Source organism: Sander vitreus, chromosome 18 (genome assembly GCF_031162955.1).
Source record: "Sander vitreus isolate 19-12246 chromosome 18, sanVit1, whole genome shotgun sequence".
Taxonomy (NCBI): domain Eukaryota; kingdom Metazoa; phylum Chordata; class Actinopteri; order Perciformes; family Percidae; genus Sander; species Sander vitreus.
This window is the reverse complement of record NC_135872.1, coordinates 14,810,486-14,829,887: the sequence shown is the minus strand read 5'-3', so window position 1 is coordinate 14,829,887 and position 19,402 is coordinate 14,810,486. Positions and strand designations below refer to the sequence as shown.

Sequence of the window (19,402 nt, the reverse complement as noted above, 5' to 3'; positions counted from 1 at the left end):
TTTAGGAAGACAACACCACTGACTTCTGTTGCATCACTTGTCTCTACCATCATCAGCTGGGACATGCAGGAGGTAGCATTGGGCACTGTAGAGGTTTATATGCTGGATCACTCGAATAACAATGATAATGTAATGTTTTGTATAAAAACATACATTCTCTGTACTCTGTCTTCTCATTTGCATTTGCTATACTGGGGATCCAAATGGGCGGAGCTAAAGTGACTAACTTGGCAAAGTCTCAACTCAGGATTCACTTACTAACATTATTTAGCTACCTCAGTGTTGGAAGAAGTACTCAGATCCTTTACTTAAGTAAAAGTACCAATACCACATTAAGAATACTTAATTACAAGTAACAGTCCTGCAGATACACTAAACACTAAACAAAACCATACAAACATCAAGTCACGGTAGACTTCTCCTGTGTTCAACCACACTGTGAGCTTTCTCTAACCTTAAACTGCTGCCAGTGTCTAAACATAACCATAAAAAAGTTCCATAATGCTGCAGTCACTACATTTTACTGATTAGTTAGATTAGATTTATGATTTGTAGTCTTATATTAACATAATGAGGAAATGTTAACTTACGGCATCATGTTACCTGTAAAACTTATTTGGTGGTGCATATTAATTGTACGCACTGTAGTTGTATATACACGCAATTTCTCGTACACATGGTTGTTTGAGTTAAGTGTTGTGTTCCTCACCGTTTTTTACAAACATGACCAAAAGTCTGGAGGTGAAGCCTTGTAATTGTTTACGTGTCACAGGCAAACTAGCCCACTGCTACTGTTTGACAGGACCTGTCAACTTGGGCGCCACAGAGGGCTTTAATTGGCTGAGAGCTGATACGAATGAGTCTCAAATAATTCTACCTTTGTGTGACAGATTCTGATGAAAGTTTTTGACAGCTTGAACATTATGTTTTGAATAAATGATTATTTTCATTCTGGAGGTCTCATCCCAGCACTGCACTTTGATTCTGTCAGGATGCTTGACTGCCCTCTGAAAATGGAAGACAATGAACACTCTGTATAAAATGTCTTTTTTAGGACAATGAGCCTTGTGGGCTTTAGAGAGAGATGAAGACAAACTGTTGATGACAGTCCCCAATTCCCAAGATCTAGAATAAATGTTTCCCTCTTTTTTTGGTCCAAAACAGAACTCAATCCATCACGCTTTGTTTTCAGGTCTAGTTGTAGTTCATTTGGATGAAAGGCACCTAGATTAGGGCTTTGTTAAGGTTAAACTGTCAATGTGATTCAGAGCTGCCTCTTTAAGGTTCATAACGGGTTTCTAAAGTGACACATGTCTTGGCAGACTCTGTGAGCGTAGCAAACATCAGACACGAAAACGGGTAAAAATTGATTGAAATTCCTTTGATGTGGCATTGTCTCACTCACTTGAAAAATGGAATGAAGAAAGAGTTGTGGTAAATTGCTCTGTGAATGTGGCTGCTGAAACCAATACTGTTTTCTTTGCTTTGCTAATTATTAATTACCCATCTCCATGCATATGTGTTTATTCCTAATTGTATTTGATGGATGAGTGGCAGCTTTGACACCTCATTAGACCAGATTAATTGAACGACACAATATTTATGTCTCGGCAATGACCAGTTATCCTACCATCTATCATTGAGATGATCTCACTGATTGAAAACCACTGGTCCGTGTAATCCTAATTATTTGGAATTAGAAAAGAATTTATAGCTTCTTGTGGCGTTTTTCTGTGATGACGGCAAATTGGAAACATTAAATGCATAACGAGGGAGAAAATGAGAGGAAGACACAATCATGAAATTAATGGGGGTGAATGTCGGAGAAGGGGGAAGGGTGCATAAAACAAACGAGGTGCATGCCTTATAGACCCACAGTTTCTCACTGCACAGCACAGGCGTAGACACACACTGACATGTTTCCCTGAGATTCTAGCATAACATTTGTCTCTTTCTCGTAATTCTGAAAGGGAATGCCCACAGGGTGCCTATTTAGAAGAGGGCTTCTTTTTCACATTTAACTAAACCTGTATATTCTCCAACTCCCCATCCACTCACTTCCAAACATGCTTCTGCAGAACATCTCGATCCATATTCTTGTCTTTTATTAAAAAGTTGGCTGACTACTGGAAAAAAAACATTTCCACTGAACTTCATATAACCCTCCTAACTTCTGCAAAGCTTTGCCCCTCATGGGAGGAGCACAAACTAAAATCCAGCATTTGAGCTCACAGAGAAGCAACAAGGCCCAGAAGAGTGGAGCTTTTACTATCATACAGTATAAGAAAGCCTCAAGGAACAGACTTCTTTCCCAGGTAGTGAGAACTTCCTCAAGCTTTTTTCCCCACAACTTTTCAAGTTTCTAACACCATTAGCTGGCTCCCTTGTGGTCTTGAAAGTGGCAACGCTGATTGAATTAAGCCGTTTTCTTCTTTGAGACATTGTGACAAGCTTTCTTAAACAGAAGTCAGTCACTGCTATAACTACACAGAGCCATACCAATATATGCTCATACATCACTCTCACACACACACACACACACATACACACACACACACACACACACACACACACACACACACACACACACACACACACAAACACACACACTCTGCTTGTATATTTATGCACACATACAGTACACATCAAGGCATGCAAACATGTACGAATACAAACTGAATCTGACAAGCTATCTATAGAAATCTGCTGACCAGAATCGCTCAATGGGATATAGACCAAAGACATTCTTAGAAGCTGTTCTATAATGCCATTTACACCATAATATTTTAATCAATTTAACTGGCCTTTTTAGATTTACTTGGCTCAAAATGCTCTTTCTAGTTTTAAAAATAGGACAAATGGTCTTTTGGAATCAACCGGGGAGAAGTTTAATCTCATTGAATGAAGCCAAAGCCAGACGTTTAGCTCCACACAGTATAGAATACAAGATTATACCGGCCTGATATAGCCCTTCCACCACCCGTTTATTTTTATCCTCTATTAAGGCAGCGATATCCTTAAAGGCTGCCAAAATTATCCTGTAAAAATGCTGACTGGGAAATATGAAAGGTTCCAGGCGGTTCTAGTAAGCAATCTGCGCGCATGGTGGAGCAATGTGACTGCTGTGCTTGCTATACCAACAGGGGTGACCCCAGCTGGATGGAGAGGTGAGACTAAATGAAAGTCATCCCTGGATCTTAGGGAAGCCAAGTCTAGAATACCAAGCCTCTCTTCAAAATGAGATTTACTGCCAACAGAGGCTGCTTTACATAAATGTTTGTTTTTAGTATTATATTCATCAGCACTGTGTAAACAGGCTGCAACTCCTGCAGTTTAAAATCCACTGGACATTTTATTTCCTCCCGCAGTTTTCTGTAAGACTACGATGCTTTCAAGTGCTTGTGCAGTCCGTAGCTGTTAAATTGTGCATTGAAATAATTTGATTTCTCAGCAGCTAAAATCATGCTCAGATGATGATTGTTTCACAGGATACACCACTAACTCTCTAAGTATTTTGACGATCCTGTCGTCCATGGAGATGATTTATACAGAAACAGCGTCTTTTGTCGTGGGATTGGGACGAGCAAAGATGATAATTTCCTTATCAAACACACTATAAGTCATTTTAAAAAAGAAAGTTTTGTACTTAAGTTAACCACTCCTCAAAGTGAAGCTGGTAATTGAAGAGTTACTAGAGCCCAGAGGGTGTTCTAAGACGTTGAAGTCAGTATGAGCCCAACCGGCAGCTCCGTGGAACGAATTCAATGAACATACAATTCTTTTTCCTTCTCTTGGACGTTTTTGCTAAGACTCACTCAGCATGCAAGTTGTTACTGCTATTCTACAGATCAGTGTACCTGCACAGATGAATGTACATGCCTATTCCTCAATGCGCTTTCTTTGCAGGCCTTTTTAAACACAAGCTAGCTTGTTGCTTCAGTATTCTTTTAATATTAAGATATCTAAACATATTATTTGCTTTTTTATGTTTTGTTTAATCAGTCTGTTTTTATCCAGAGGCTCAAAGCAACCGTGAAAAGTTACCCACTTCTCTTGGCGCTAGCTGTTTTACCTGCAGGGTCTAACCACAGCAGGGTTGCTTCGTACGCATAAGCGTCATAAAGCTGTAAAAAGCTGACACCACGAGGGCCGTTTTTGCCAACTGCCTTATTGGAATGAACTTGAGAGGAATGTATTGATCCTGTTTCTAGATGGCAATGACACAACCTGGCTTCGCTTTAGAGGTGACTCCATCCAGACCCTCTTGTGTTATGCAGGTGACGTAGATGTGTCGCTGAGGATTCGACTGGTGTCAAGGAGCTATTTAAAATTACAGCATGGTGGAGCAATTGATTTTGTTTATATTTAATGTGATTAAACACAGTGGAGACCATTTTGCTGTTGCTGGAATCACAATCACGGCTTTACTGGAGCGTAGATGCAACGCAGGGTAGAAAAATGTCCTCCAGATAATATATGCCATTTGGCAATTGCATTTAACCAAAGTGTCTTTATCATGATTGAAGACATTTTAATAATGAATGGTGCAGTGAGAACAACTGTGCCACGATACATGAAAGCACCAATGCAAGTAGACAATAATGTTTAAGAGTTTATAAGAACAGATTTTTCTTTAAAATCATGATAAAAGTAAACTATTGCAATCTCTGCACAGAATGTGTAATCAAAAGGACTCCTCCTCTTAATAATAATAATAATAATAATAATAATAATAATAATAATAATAATAATAATAATAATAATAATGTTCCCACAATATCACATGTTCCCACAATATCAGTACAAACTATTTAGGAGAAGCTCTGGATAATAGATAATACAAAGTTTTCTCACAAGTAAATAAGCATAATTTCACAAATCAATGATATCAAATCATACCACCACTATAATAAATGATCAAATGTGAATTTGCCTGCATGGATATTTCATGAAGCAGTGTCACAGCGAAAACAGATCCACTCTCAATACTAGAAATCCCCTCATACATTTCTTTCCCTCATCATGTGAGTCCAGCTCTCTCAATCAATATATGCAAGTCCTGCTACGAGTCCCTGATTAACACCACTGCTCGTGTAGTTTTGTTTTAACTGTCCCCGGTTAAATGAGAAATTAAGAGGCAAGAGATAGAGGCTAATAGCATTTATTAACCCAGCGTGAACGGGCAGCGGGGCGACCACGCTCCTCCACCACCGTCTAGTCCTGCTGGCTCAGTCGGCGTGGCCCAGAGAGGGGAGTGGAACATAATAAAAACCAACAAATGCACCCAGCTGATTAATGCAGCCCTGTGGCTATAGTAATTATCCCTCTCCACACTCCTCCAGCAGACGAGCCAAACAAGTGTGTGGCATCTAGAGGGGAGTGTGCAAATGATGGATCTGAGAGCACTGTGTTAGTGGTTGGATAAAGACACATTTTTGTTGATTCTTTTGGTTCTGGAGGTGGAGTTGAAGCTTTTACACTTCCATTTGAAGTTTAATCACTGCATGTGTACAATATGCTTGCTTTTTTTGCTGAGGGTTTAAATTCTTTACATGTGTTTTAAGTAGTTGAAAATATAATTTGTCTTTAAAATATATTTTTTATTTTAATGTTAAAGTGAGAGCACTTATTTCCATCATGGTCCCAAGATGTTAAATAACAGACATAAAACATGTAACATGAACAATATTATCTTAAAACCAGAACCACGTCAGTGCAAAGTAAACCAAAGAAAATAATATTAAAGAAAATGCACCTAAATGTATCAAAACAGATGAATAGCACAGGAAAAATGCCATTAATAGTCTGTCAGCTTGACCTCTGATGATCCCTCTTATTTAAGTACAATGTTGCTTTAGCTGCATTATAATGAAATGACTTCCAGGAATGTGCAACACAGAAACATCATCTTCTTTCTCTTCTTTTTTGTTTTATTTGAACCATGGTTCTGTTTCCACTATGTGATTATTTCCAATTATCCCAAGCTAATAATATTTCTATGTCATACATCAGTTTGTGGGCTTTCACAAGATAAATATGAATCGTCAGCGGTTTGTTTTCTCTGCACTCATTCCTCTACTGAGTTTAGCAGAACATTTCTATTTGAATGGAAACACAGTTTGTTCAGTCATAATTTTCTCTGAGATGAAACCGATTTCATCAACGTGCTACCTTTCAAATAGAAAACAACATTTAATTCTATATTTTAGTGGAAATTACCTTTTGGCTTGTATTTTTCCCATTTCATTGATTTTTGTTGTTGTTGAATATCAGTAATTTAAGTCAGCGTAATGCCATGTGATGAGTTTATTAAAACCAGAGAAGTGGCAGCGATTTGAGTCGACAGCTAAACAGCTCAGAAATTCTTTAGAAGCTACTTTAACAGTTTTCTGTTATCATCCTGTTGTCTTTTTAATTCATTCTTGTATTTTGTTAAACTGTTATACTAATATATGGATGCAGAAACAATTCAGTTAAATCAGTTTATTATTAAAAGTTGACATGCAGCATTTGACATAAGTTCTATCCACAGCACACAGTGAGCTTCCTGCTGAGCCACATGGTACAGTGTGTCTGTCAGGAGAGGTCAGAAGGTCAGTCATAAAAGACTAGTTTGCTCATGAATCAGAGATTTAATTACATGCAACCGATGTGACAGGGTGTCCCTCAACTCACCACAATATGTAATTACTATTTATTGACAGCCAACGATTGGTTTTCTCTTTCACTTTTCAGAAAGAAGGTGCTGATTGCACACAGACGGTTAAATCTTAGCTTTTCTGATCTGCCTTTAGAAACGTTTCCTTCAGGTTTTATGTATTTTTGTTCACAAGTGCACACATTTTCAAATACTGTATAAGCCCAATGTTCTCTCCAAAATGAACCCAATTCCCTTTTGTATCCATCTCTTCTCTGTTAAATTAAGGCCATATCCCAGCATTCAGAGGCACTGGAGATGGTGAATTTATCACTGAGAATGAAAAACGGTTAATGAGTGCAAACCTATTATGAAAACATAAACTGTAAGTGTTCAGAGCCCAGACTTACTGTGATCTGCTTAAAAAGACAACCTGGTCATATAACTGAAAATCTGTTTTGCTTAAATACAGACCTAATGATTGGATTACTGTTTCTTCGTTTGGTGATAGCGTGATAGTGGGATTACAGACTGTGTGCTCAATAGATTTCCTGTCAGATGTCACAAAGCCCGGTGTCTCCTCGTTGGGCTGAAAGGGAGGGAAGCAGATGAGCCTTGGACGAACAATATGGCCCACCTCAGAAAACTGGCAAACAGTGGAGCTGCGGAATTAAATGCAGTGAATTTATTTAACTAATAGACTGAAAAAGATGAGAATGTCATTTTTGATAATGGTTCTCCAGTGTTTAATTAACCAAATCCGCAGCTTTACAGTACCTTTTATATAATTTCCTATAGCCGAGATATTTTCACATGCACTCTAAATTTGGATATAACCTAAATTTTAAAATAAAACATTTCCACATGTATTTATTATTTATTAAACTTATTCCCCAGCAATCAACCTTGATATGAATCATACATGTCATCTAAACCTTAGTGTCTTTCCTTTTCTGTCTTCTCTCTCTGCCTCATTAAAAACATAAACATATCTCCTCTATTGATTATGTCTGGATGTCTTAATCAGATCAGCGGGAATATCCTGGTTTTCCTCCGCACGAAAGTACATTAAATGCCAAAATATTGATCAAAAATTTAATTTGAGAATGCACAGCTCCCTTTATTAAAGCAATCGGCCTTTGCTCCTGTGACTTTGATATGGACTGACATGAAAAGAGGACGTTCAAAATTATAATTCCTTTTTATTTAAAAGATGGTTGGGAAACAGAGTCTGTCCCGAGGCTTCTGGCGACACAGCAACGCTGTGATCAATAAGAGCGTGTGATGGGTTTTGTATCGATCAGGAAAATGTGGGTTGATGAAGTGGGTCGGAGGGGAGGGAGGGCTTTGGGTTTCCTCTGATGGCTGCCACTTTACACAGACGTGGTAAAGATCCACTCAAACTTGTCTGTCGTTGTCATCATTATTATCATTCCTGCCGAGGTTATTATCACTCTGGGTTTAGTACATCCTGCCTCTTTCGGGTTTGGTAAATCCCCCTCTCTACACAGTGTGATTGGTGAAATGCTGTGGGAAGCAGCTGCCATTACTTTAAAGAAGGGCAGGCTGTGGAAAGCCAGATCTACGGTGGAGAGGATAAAAGAGTAAAGGGAACAGTTTAGCTCTGTAAGCTGGCACTGAGCCTTTTAAAGCACAGTAAACAGACTTGTTTAAATCGCCTTTAGTGAACGTGTTGCTACTTCTGTTGCCTGTCAATTACTGCTGTCCACTTCAGTTTACTTTTGCAAATGTAAACATCAACTGTGACTCTAAAGAAACTGCTCATCTCTCTGTATCTATCTACATCTACATCCACATCCGTATATCTATATTTAACTATATCTATCTTGGGGGGGGTCGTCTGCCTGTGTCTGTGTTTTGCAGCGCTCCCTTGTGAATGACTGGACACCTACTGGTCGTTCATTAGCCCGTCCCACCTCAGTACTCTTTCATCCCCATTGGCTGCTCTCAGGACAGCCTTCCTGAAACCGACCAATGGCAGCTGCTCCATATGCACCAAACCACTCCTTCCTGCTCTTAAAGAGCCCCCATGACTTCAATGGAGACTCAATCCCCTCACTGACTTACTCAGCCTGAGTGCGCTCTCACCACTGCTGCTCATCATCCATCTGTCTGCCTTTTATTCTCTCTTTCTCTATCCATCACTACCCTGATCTTTATTCTGTCTTCTCTTCTCTACACTTACTTCCTGTTTCCTCTCATCATTTTTACCTCACGTTTTTCCTCCTCTCTATATCACCACTAATCTTCCTCTCTCCACACATACTCCTGAGCCTGAGTGTGCAGCACCTGTGCAGACTGGAGTTTGTCGGGCAGAAGGTTTTTTTGTTTTTAATTTTGTGTGTGTGTTGAACAGGGGGAGGGAGGTGAGACGACACCTAGGAACACCTGACCAACATTTCATCAAGATATGTGGAGACTTAGGAACTGATTTCCTCCTCCAGCTTTTCCCCAGCTGTTTGTTTATCTGTTTTTTATTGCAACACCTGGAATGCTTAACGTGGACTGATGGATGTTTCCGAATTGTGCATCCCTGATCCTCTCTGCTACCACAACCAGTAGGTGCAGCTTTTTTCTCTTCTCTGTTTCATCCCTACTGTTGCTTCCATTTTTGGTGACAGAATTTCATTTACTTCTTTGCTGTACTTTTATCAAAAAGGAGAGAAAGAAATTATAAAATATTTGTGAAACAAATCTCATGCTTAAAGTAAACTATTTCAAAAGCCAGGGAGTTCCTCGTGTTAACTCACCTCCCCATGTACGGCACGGCAGAGCTCAGTAGTGTCAGTGAAGCTGCGGTAGCGGTAGAGTAGCCCGTGGGGAGTCCAGCTCGGAAGGTTGCCCTACAGCTGTCTAGCCCTGCATCAGAATCCAGGGTTTAACCTCCGCCACAGGGAAGAGCCAGGGGCAGATTAATGCGAACGATATCCAGACAACTATCCTCTGGCAGCAGCCGGTGTCCCAGGGACAGAAGACTGTGACTTTACTGTTGCCCAGTCTGAGTGAGAGTGTGTTCTTGAGGCAGATAAGAGTATATTCGACGGGCCTGCCTGTGTTTGGTTACAGCTCTGAGCACTTTGCTGTTGTTTTTGATTTTGCACTTTACTTTTTTTTCTTTTGCTGCTTATATTTAAATCATGGAAATAATTTGAATGATAGAATTATATTTGAATAACATTAAAGTGTATATGCATATTGTCATTGTGCATGTAGTGCAGGAATAAAGCAGCTTGTTCTACAGTAGTCAAACTCTGGCATCTCAAATGAATCACCAGTCCTTTTAAATTTCATGACTACACTCCTTGCATTCCTAGAAAGAAGCTCTTCTTTTTACTGGGATCCTCTTAATGTTAAACTGTAGATGGGATTAGAAAGGTTTAACCTGCTTAGCATTTTCTACAGAACTATGATTGGGAATATTTCAAACTGTCCACAAGATCTTCTGTAATGTTAAATTAAAACTCATACAAGTGAAATAACATCAGTCTGTATTTGTTTAGCAAAATAAAAACATATTTGCATCCAAATGTAAATGCTCTTACTACTATAAAGGGGATTAGTAACAATTATTTAAAAGTGGTTGTAGCTTTTATACACTTCTCATGCTACATTGAAAAATTTACTTCTTGTTAATTTTTTACATTCATTTTTATTTTGTATTTTAGATTTGTACTGGCACACAAAATAGTTGTTACAAAAAAGTAATAAAAAAAAAAAGTGTAAAGTTGACAACAGTTTAAACAGTGCAGTGAAATGTGCAGCATACAATGTAAGGTCCATTAAATAAAGTACGTAGATGTAATATAATTACTACAGTCAAATTAATCACACTAATTTCTTAGTGGACAGAGAAATAGTTCCGGGAGTGTAATGTTTAACCACAAGTGTTTAGAGAATATGTCAGTTGTTTTGATATCTCACATAAAAGTAACAGATCAGGGTTTCATGTCTTTTTAATGTGTTTAAATAGATCGGTTTCATGTATTGTCTTTTAAGCCTTTGACATTTGATATTGTAATTCCTGTGCAGATTGCAGTGCAGTTGAAAAAACTCCACAACCCCTGAGCTCTTTTTTCGCACAATCATCACTTTCCAGAATCTGTAGAACTGTATTTAGTACACATCCATTCAATTAAAACTGTTATTTAAGTTATATGTTTTATTACATGTTAACACTGGTGTGTGTGTGTGTGTGTGTGTGTGTGTGTGTGTGTGTGTGTGTGTGTGTGTGTGTGTGTGTGTGTGTGTGTGTGTGTGTGTGTGTGTGTGTGTGTGTGTGTGTGTGTGTGTGTGTGCTGCATTTTCTAAGGGAATTAGTTCAACTGCTATGTTGATTATATTATTTAAGGAGAGCAAACAATGATAAGGTTTTTGAAAAAAATAGCCTGTCCTTACTATAAACTGTTGAAAACATGCAGTTTATATTCTATAAAGTAGTAGCAAAAACTCTTTTTAGCAAAAAGGTATGGTAACAGAAGCTACAATATGTGATATAAATGATTCTAAAAAGTAACTTTGCCTGTAAGTATTGTTAACGTCATACAGTTTACCACCTAGAAGTAATTGTAGTTGCTCATGTATGCGCACACAGTAAATATGTGCCTGTAGTGTCACATAAAGCCATGCTTAGTAAGGTCTGGCTTCGGGGAATGCTATTAATAATCCCTTAATGGCCTTTTGGCCTGACGACCAACCTACTGGCCAGAGGTGAGAGGTCCCACGACTGCTGTGTCCGACTCTCACGCCACGTCTCTGCTGAGGAGGCAAATATGCTATTCTACTAACAAACTAATATTAGCTTATCAGGCATGTTACATTATAGAAATATTTAAATGTATATGCACACATATATCTGTATAGATCCTTATTGACTCTTACAGTTCAGAGATGTTTTTTGCCACAGTGTTTCCTCTGCACAAAAAATAATTGAAAAATGTTATTGTACATGCATGTAAATATAATGTGCTGATTAATGTTGGGATTTATGATTTAATCTTTATAAAATATTCACATAGACATAGAGGACCGTTTTGATGTTTCTTGAACCAAATTTTAAGCAAATTTGTGTGGAGCCACAATACCGACTGGACCAGAGTCCATTAAACTGTGTAATCTGTTCAAATCGGTCTCTTCGGTTATTCTTCTCCACTTTTTCAGTCAGATGACATGATTTGAAAATTCTGGGGAGAGAAAAAGTTCCTTCTGCTTATAAATGTTTTTTTTATGGTCGACACTAATTTCAACAATTTTATACCTTTCGAAACCAAGACACATTATTGTTCTATTACATAAATGTTTAACAAGCAGTTGTTGATTTTAAAATGGTCAAGCCTAATTATGTCTCTGTGATTAGCCGTGGCAGTTTTGACAATGGCATCATTTACACTTAAAGTTTAAATGTTGTTTATGTTCAGTTTGCTCTAATAAATCAGATCTATTTCTCTCTTATTCCACCTGCTGTTCCTGTAGGTGCCCTTCATAAGCAAACCAACAGGAATGCATAAACACAAGCAGTCAAAAGTATTCAAACGCACACACAGACACAATCATAGACACATACACACATATGTGCGTGCACATAAGGATGAGACCAAAGAATCACACACTGACCTGGGATCTAATTTTAGCGCTGCCATATCATGGAAACACCTGACTGTGTCTGTTAAGAGAAACATCATCTTATCATGCGTTGCATCTGCATTTATTACACTAGTGTATGCACATTGTCATATTGTGCTTATAATGTAGTGTTTTAATTTGTCAGTGTCATTAATATCTTAAAAAATAAATAGATAAAAAATAGTCCAAGCATTGTCAAAATTCGTAGCACCACCGCATAATTCCATTTCATAAAGAAGAGATTACAAAGTTGATATTAATATACTTTTATTTTATTTGTTTTTTTTCTTTGACAAATAAGATACAACTTTGACTAATCTTTGACTAATAATATATAAATATTTTTAAATGTAGTATCAGAAAAAGTTTGGCTTAATTAAATTACAGCAGAATATGTCAGCCCTGTGCATAAGCACATTTTGTGGAGTTGATTATTGACATATAGTGTACAGTATTATGTTGGGCCAAAGTGGAGATTTTTAACTGGAAACTGCCATGATATAAAACTTCCCCCAAAAAACATCAGATATTATGAAATTGTATTGAATGAGTTACTGATAGATTTCGGGTCTTATCGCTGCTTCTATGTGTTCTTCAAAAGCATTTAAGCGTAGATCAGAAATAATAAATTGAATTTTAAGTCTTGGTAACATTGCTATAAATGTTGTTTTGTTACTTGTGAGTGCCAGTGTCTTACATTCTGCTTAATCACTGTAGTGAGTGGACACATTTGGCTGCTTCCAGCACACACTTCTACACTGCATGGAAAAAGCTATCACTGCACTTTAAGTAACACTGTCACTGTTGTTGTTTTATTAAACCCCATATTCAAGTTTGTTGGCTAATGGGACCAGTAAAATTGACTGGGAAGCCAAACAAACCCACTGACGGATGCAGGAAGCAGTTTTAGCAAAAATGACCACAGATAAAATCAATTCAAAAGTGTTCAGCCTGACGTGTTTATTAATGCCGATGGCTGCTGCATATGAGGGTACAGCCCAGCTCTGTGTGACGGCATGAGAGAAGAAATAACTTCATTACATGTCATGACCCCCTCGTGATGTAGGTATATCCTTTAGGCAGCCTGTCAAGGACTGAATTCATCAGGATGTAGATGGAAGCTTTTTTTGCAGCTGCTTTTCAATCAAAACATTAATGTGGCTTTCATGTGCTCAGGCTGAATGCAAGCAGCAGAGAGGACCTCTTAGAATGAGTTTGTTATATTGATCAAGTAACAGTAACACACACACACACACACACACACACACACACACACACACACACACACACAGAACAAGAAGCAGTGCGTCTAATCATGGTGTGGGTCAGCCAGCATGTTTAATTTAATGGGCCTCATCGTAGCTTCACGAGGTCTCACATTGTGAACTTAATTCCTCTTCACCACGTTAATTTGCATTGTGTCAATTGACCAGAGCGCTTACTGTATCAGCTTGAGTCTCACTTGAAATTCAGCCCATGCCCTAATACCATTAGGCAAATGCAAAGTTGTGTCATTTACACATTTGGGGAGAGAGAGAGAGAGAGAGAGAGAGAGAGAGAGAGAGAGAGAGAGAGAGAGAGAGAGACGAACAAAGCCAATTTGCGCCGGACAAGACTCGCTTGTGATTATCAGTGGATGTTATTACTGTGGAGAAGCAGACGTTTGAAGGTTATGTTTCTGGGCAGTAATTGAAATGCAAAATAACATTAGGATCGATGGCCATCTCTGTTTATTTATGAAATCAATATTGGAACTGTCCCTCATGAGTCCCCCTCTGATTCCCAATGACGGCTTAAGTCTCTGCTCGTTTATTCTTTCTCCCCCATAACCTCTTTCTTCTGTCTCTTTTTAAAAGGCAGTTAGGGGTGTGTTTGACTTTGCAGGGAGAGCAATTTCCTGGAGGTGGTGGACGTGTATGTAGATGGGGGGGTTGATACTCCAGGTAAGGAGACATCATCCATGTGGGAAATCTATGCAATCTCTCCTCGTGGCAGTGACATTGAAGAGGCCATATGTTGGAAGTTGTGTGTGTGTGTGTGTGTGTGTGTGTGTGTGTGTGTGTGTGTGTGTGTGTGTGTGTGTGTGTGTGTGTGTGTGTGTGTGTGTGTGTGTGTGTGTGTGTGTGTGTGTGTGTGTGTGCAAAGTACATCTGCCATGCCGTACAAAAGTAGTACTGGGACTTGTTTGGTCAGGAGTGGTAACTTTTAAAGGTATGATATTTGTAAGAATGCAAAACTGTTGTACAGTGGTTTTCAAAACAAAATTTATAAAGAGCACTGGAGATTCTTTCTCCACTTTCCAGACACAAATCTGTAGTAAAAAAAAGTCCACTAACTTATTCTCAGAGATTTCAACCATGAAGTTTGTTTAGAATAATTACAGCAGATAATTCAGTCCTTCACAATGAAAGCATGAAATTCAAATGTTAGCTTTAACGTTATTATAGCTCAAACAATTAGAAAAACATTTAAGGACTTTTTAAAGTAAAAATGGCAAATCATTTAGTGGTTCCAGCATCATGACATTGAATATTACAATTGCAAATGAATCAATTTGGAAGATAATCTTCAGTTGCAGCCCTAAAGTTTATTTTCCCTGTCTTACAGCCAGACAAAACATTAAATGCACACAGACTTGAACATAAGATACATAAAGCCTAATAAAATGCACATTATATAAATATGTAAAACATATGCTGAAGGCACAACCTACCACAAAGAGGCAAGATATTAACATTTTATTTAAAGGGCAATTACCTCAGTCCATAATAGCGGTAAATAAGTCTTTTAAATGCCGATTAATTAAACAGTTTAGCGGCGAAGACAGTAAATGCATCATCTCATCAAGCAGACCTGTAAGAGAACTTAAGGAGGTATATATTGATGCAACAATTCAGACTTGATAGGTAGTAACTAGAATTGTATATGTAATATTTAAGTTTATGGCTGAGAGTCTGTGATTTAGGTGTTAACTGAAGCTGTAAGGTTTGAGCAGACTGTTTAAGATAAAGAGAAGACATGCACAGCTTGCAGATTTTAATAAATGCTGTTTCTATTGTAACCTTAAAATGTTCTTAAAAAAATTTATTTGATGTCTTTTCTCCATAAACCGACTAAATTATTCTCAGTAGCGCATAAATGCATTTAAATTTTAGAACGCACACATTTTTTGATGACCTTCATTTGTGCCAACGCTATGTCGCACGCATGTTGTTGTTACTACTTAACACTTGGGCGACACACGCTACCCCATTTTCCCGCTCGCATGACCATTTATTTCCCAGACACCCCGGCCGCGGACTAACAGTGTAATCTATGTGTCAGGCAGGAAGAGGCCCTCAGTTTAAGGCTGATAGAGTTTGCCCCAAACAAGGACAGCCTATCATAGAAAGATTAATGAACTAATTTCATGCATGGCTCCTTGCCTCTGTCCTTCTGCGCTTCCATGTTAGGCTGTGTGTTCTGCACCATGATTTACGCTGTGTTCTTTGCTACTAGCTTAACCCCAAGCTTAACAACAATATTTCCCCTAAGTGGGAAAATACATAGTCAAATATGGAAAGTTTGATTTTTAACCCTTTACATATGAGGAGGTTAGCATGAGGTCATTGTGGAGAATTGCTTTGATTATGCATTTTAGAATTTATTTTTTATTTTTGACTGCTGGTAAAAAGTTACTGTGCCAAAATTCGGAAGACTGGAAAACATATTTCATGGTTTAGAGAAGAGGTGGATGGATTCAGGATGTATATGTAGGGAAGCAGGGGATCTGAAACACTGCCAGCATGAGGAGGCATGCCAAAATACACACACACACACACACACACATATGCAAACATAAACATTTGAGATTTTAAGCTGCTCTGCTGGAAAATGTTACACCCTTCACGCTTTTGCTCCAAACTAAAAAAAGAATTGGTCACTAATCTGAGCGTGTTCAGCATTTTAGGCAGTGTCTCGGTCATATTAAGCATTATGGACAGCTCTCTACTGTAGTTTTGTCCATAAAGTCATGTCTAGATGCTGTCTTTCTTCAGCGGGGTAGACACACTGAAACATGTGTCTGGCGTCCATTGTGGGAGCGTCTTGGCCTCTAAGAACAGCAGAGCAGAGAAGGCAGGTGACCTTCACGTCTGTCTGATGAGTCTTGCTTGTCTGCTTGGTTTGTACCATTTTTCTGCGTGGCAGAGCAAACACACCCCATTAGATATTACTGTAGGTGCAATGCATTTGTGCGTGTTTGAGTGAGTGTGTGTTGCCAAGGGAGTGGGGCAGGTGGAGGAGAGTCAGGCTGAGCTTAGAAAACTCTGTGTCTTTATAATAAGAGGAAGAAACCAAATTATGAAACTATGAAGCTATTTCTGTCCGCACGGATTGGTGGCTCGTGCCATTATTTCATTTCGACAGATTTGAAAGGACCCATTAGAAATTTCCATTAAACCTAACAAAAAACATCTCCCCAGCGTTACTGTGTGCTAAGTGGGGAATGAACTACTTTTTACATATGCCACAATGTACTATTCCATAGGGAATCCCCCTGTCTGACTGCGATGATGTATTAACTGTTACCATGCTGCTCTCTTCAATTCCCTCAGATGGGAGAAAATATACCTTCCAATTGACTATAGGTGCATGCATGCTGATTGCTAACCAGATTTAACATGTGCCCTGTGAATCTTTTATAAACCGCAATAGCTTCAGAATGAAGACTAACATAATGTTGTATCGCTCCATCTCACACTATGTTAACAGTCCTGACTGATTAAAAATGCATAAGGAATGTCTGGGACCCGTAAGAGGAGGGTTTATTTTTTCATGGCTCATCTGGAACAGGAAGGAAGCAGAGGATCAATAGATCTGATCTGGGCCCAGGGGTAGAGGCTATCTCCTCCTCCTCCCTCCACCCGCTACCCGTTAGCAGTTAAAAGAGAGGTTTCATGTTATCAGGGCCTGATGACTTCATGGCTTTATAAACACTGAGGGAAAATACATGCCTAACCACAACAACTTTAAATTTGAAAACCCAGAAAAAAGAAAAAAGGCAACATGTTCAGAGGAATCTGGTCAACATTAGATTTTTGTTAGTTTCAGACATTCTTAACATGGCTTTCCACTGTTCTCGTCCAATATTTACAACTCACAAGCATGTAGAGCTCAAGCTGTGTAAGATCAGCACCAACTCTGATAGACAGAGCCAGCGGTTGTTAGACAGATCCAAGCCTCGTTTCATGCTTTGTTTGAGAGGATGTTATTTAAGCTACTGCAAGTACAACAACATACAGATGCTACACTGCCCTAAAGAGAAATTATTGTCCAACAATAGCCTTAGTATTCAGTGCTATTTATTGTGTCATGCACATACAAGTGCCCAGCCCTCATGAATTTAAAAGACATTTTTCAGAAAGTACTTCTCATGGCAAATAAAGAACTGTGTCCACTTGAAGCTCAACCAAAAATGTCTGTCATTTTTAACCTCTCCTTTCTAAAATACAACTCCAGTTGTTATAGCAAAACATGCAGTTTCAAGATTAGTCAAAGTTATATCTTATTTGTTGCAATGCAATAAGTCCTCCAGAAACCTTTTGTTTTTGATCACATCTGATCATATTTGTTAATTATCTGGCAACAGTTGCGTTTTGTTAGTAAGTCTGTTGTGTGTACAGAAGTTACATTTTCCATTAACTCTGCCTTTTCCCAAACTTTATAATGAAGTTTGCCATCAGGGAACATAATCCCAAGTCAGTGCCTCTTCCTCAGCCTCTCCAACCTCTCACTTAAGTCCACCGTAACCCAGCACCATCCTTTGGCAAACTAACCGGGACTATTGATTGGGTCATGTATTACCCATGATCCTCCATATGCTGAGTGCAACACCTCTCTCTGTCCATTAACAGCCTTCTGAAGTTGCATTCATTCATTTACTTCTGGCAGCCGACCAATTGTGGGCATTGTTTGCAAGATGTATGGGGCATCTGTTGACATGGTCGTTAGTTACCATTTTGCCTGAGAGAAATAAGCTGCTCTAGTAGGCTATATCGCTTGGCATTCCAACACATAAATGGTTGTGCCGGTAACATAATCTATCAAACTCAGACGGACCGTCGTGTTCCATCACAGCTGATGAATTTCTCACAGAATGATCAGGAGATGATGGAAGAAAGCAATGCTCAGTGCTTCTTGTAACACTTGTTAGTGGTGATCATAGTACAGTAATACTGTAGTTTTCTAATGTATAAGTAAGTTTCACATACAGTTCTTTGTGTCTCAGTTCTCTAGAAAATCAGTGCTTATTTGCATGTGAGGTAAACAGGCTCCATGTTCATATTGCTGATGTTTGAAAGCCCTATCCCTCCAGTATTTGTTTTTGCTTTAATTAAAAGATTGCATGATCCTGACTAGTTAAGAAAAATTAGGGAATTTTCTCCCACGTTTGGACTAACGGAGTCCTTAAAGAATTAAGAAGAATTTTATTGGCCAAGAACAATGTTTCTTCTCACTGAATTAGCTCTGTTGCTCCCCAGTTTGCACTATATTTTCTGTAAATTCAGTTACCAAAATTGACCACAGCTCTCGTCTTGTGTATGTTTATTCAGGTTGCTAACCAGAATGCCCTCTGAGGACCGACATCTATCCTCCAGCTGTGGTTCTTACGTCAAAACCGAGCCTTCCAGTCCATCTTCCTCACTAGTAGACACCGGCAGTCACCATAGTCCCAGTGGCAACTCTGACGCCAGCGGCTACATTAACGGCAGCAGCAGACACTCACACGCAATGGACTCCCCGCCAATGTTCAACCCAGGCATGCTTGGTGGTGGCGCCGCCGCCTGTCTACGCCGCTACGAGGAGTGCTCCGGCGTTGTGGCGGACGACTCGCCGATCAAGTGCGAGTACATGCTCAATGCCATTCCCAAGAGGCTGTGCCTGGTGTGTGGTGACATTGCTTCAGGGTACCACTACGGGGTGGCCTCCTGTGAGGCGTGCAAAGCCTTTTTCAAAAGGACGATACAAGGTATTTCCCACTTCTTCTTACAACTTTCACTGGCTCACCTGAGCTCATCTCCAATGTCTATATACTCCCAGTTAAACCTGAGAAAATCATATGTTCTGTAATTTCCCAGGTGGTTG

The 19,402-nt window shown here is 39.0% G+C and overlaps 1 protein-coding gene across 10 annotated transcripts in view; it reads left to right on the top strand.

Moving 5' to 3' along the window:
- The window catches only part of LOC144533331 (steroid hormone receptor ERR2-like), a 68,827-nt gene that overhangs the window by 24,796 nt on the left and 24,629 nt on the right, over positions 1 to 19,402 (top strand). For 6 of the 10 annotated variants that reach the window (XM_078274625.1, XM_078274623.1, XM_078274622.1 and 3 more), the window contains exon 1: positions 18,884 to 19,286. In XM_078274625.1, coding sequence (XP_078130751.1) covers positions 18,884 to 19,286 — 403 coding nt within the window. Of the gene's footprint in view, positions 1 to 9,166; positions 9,217 to 9,841; positions 9,868 to 18,870; positions 19,287 to 19,402 lie in introns of those variants that run through there. The other 4 variants (XM_078274627.1, XM_078274626.1, XM_078274618.1 and 1 more) reach the window with 3 other exon arrangements.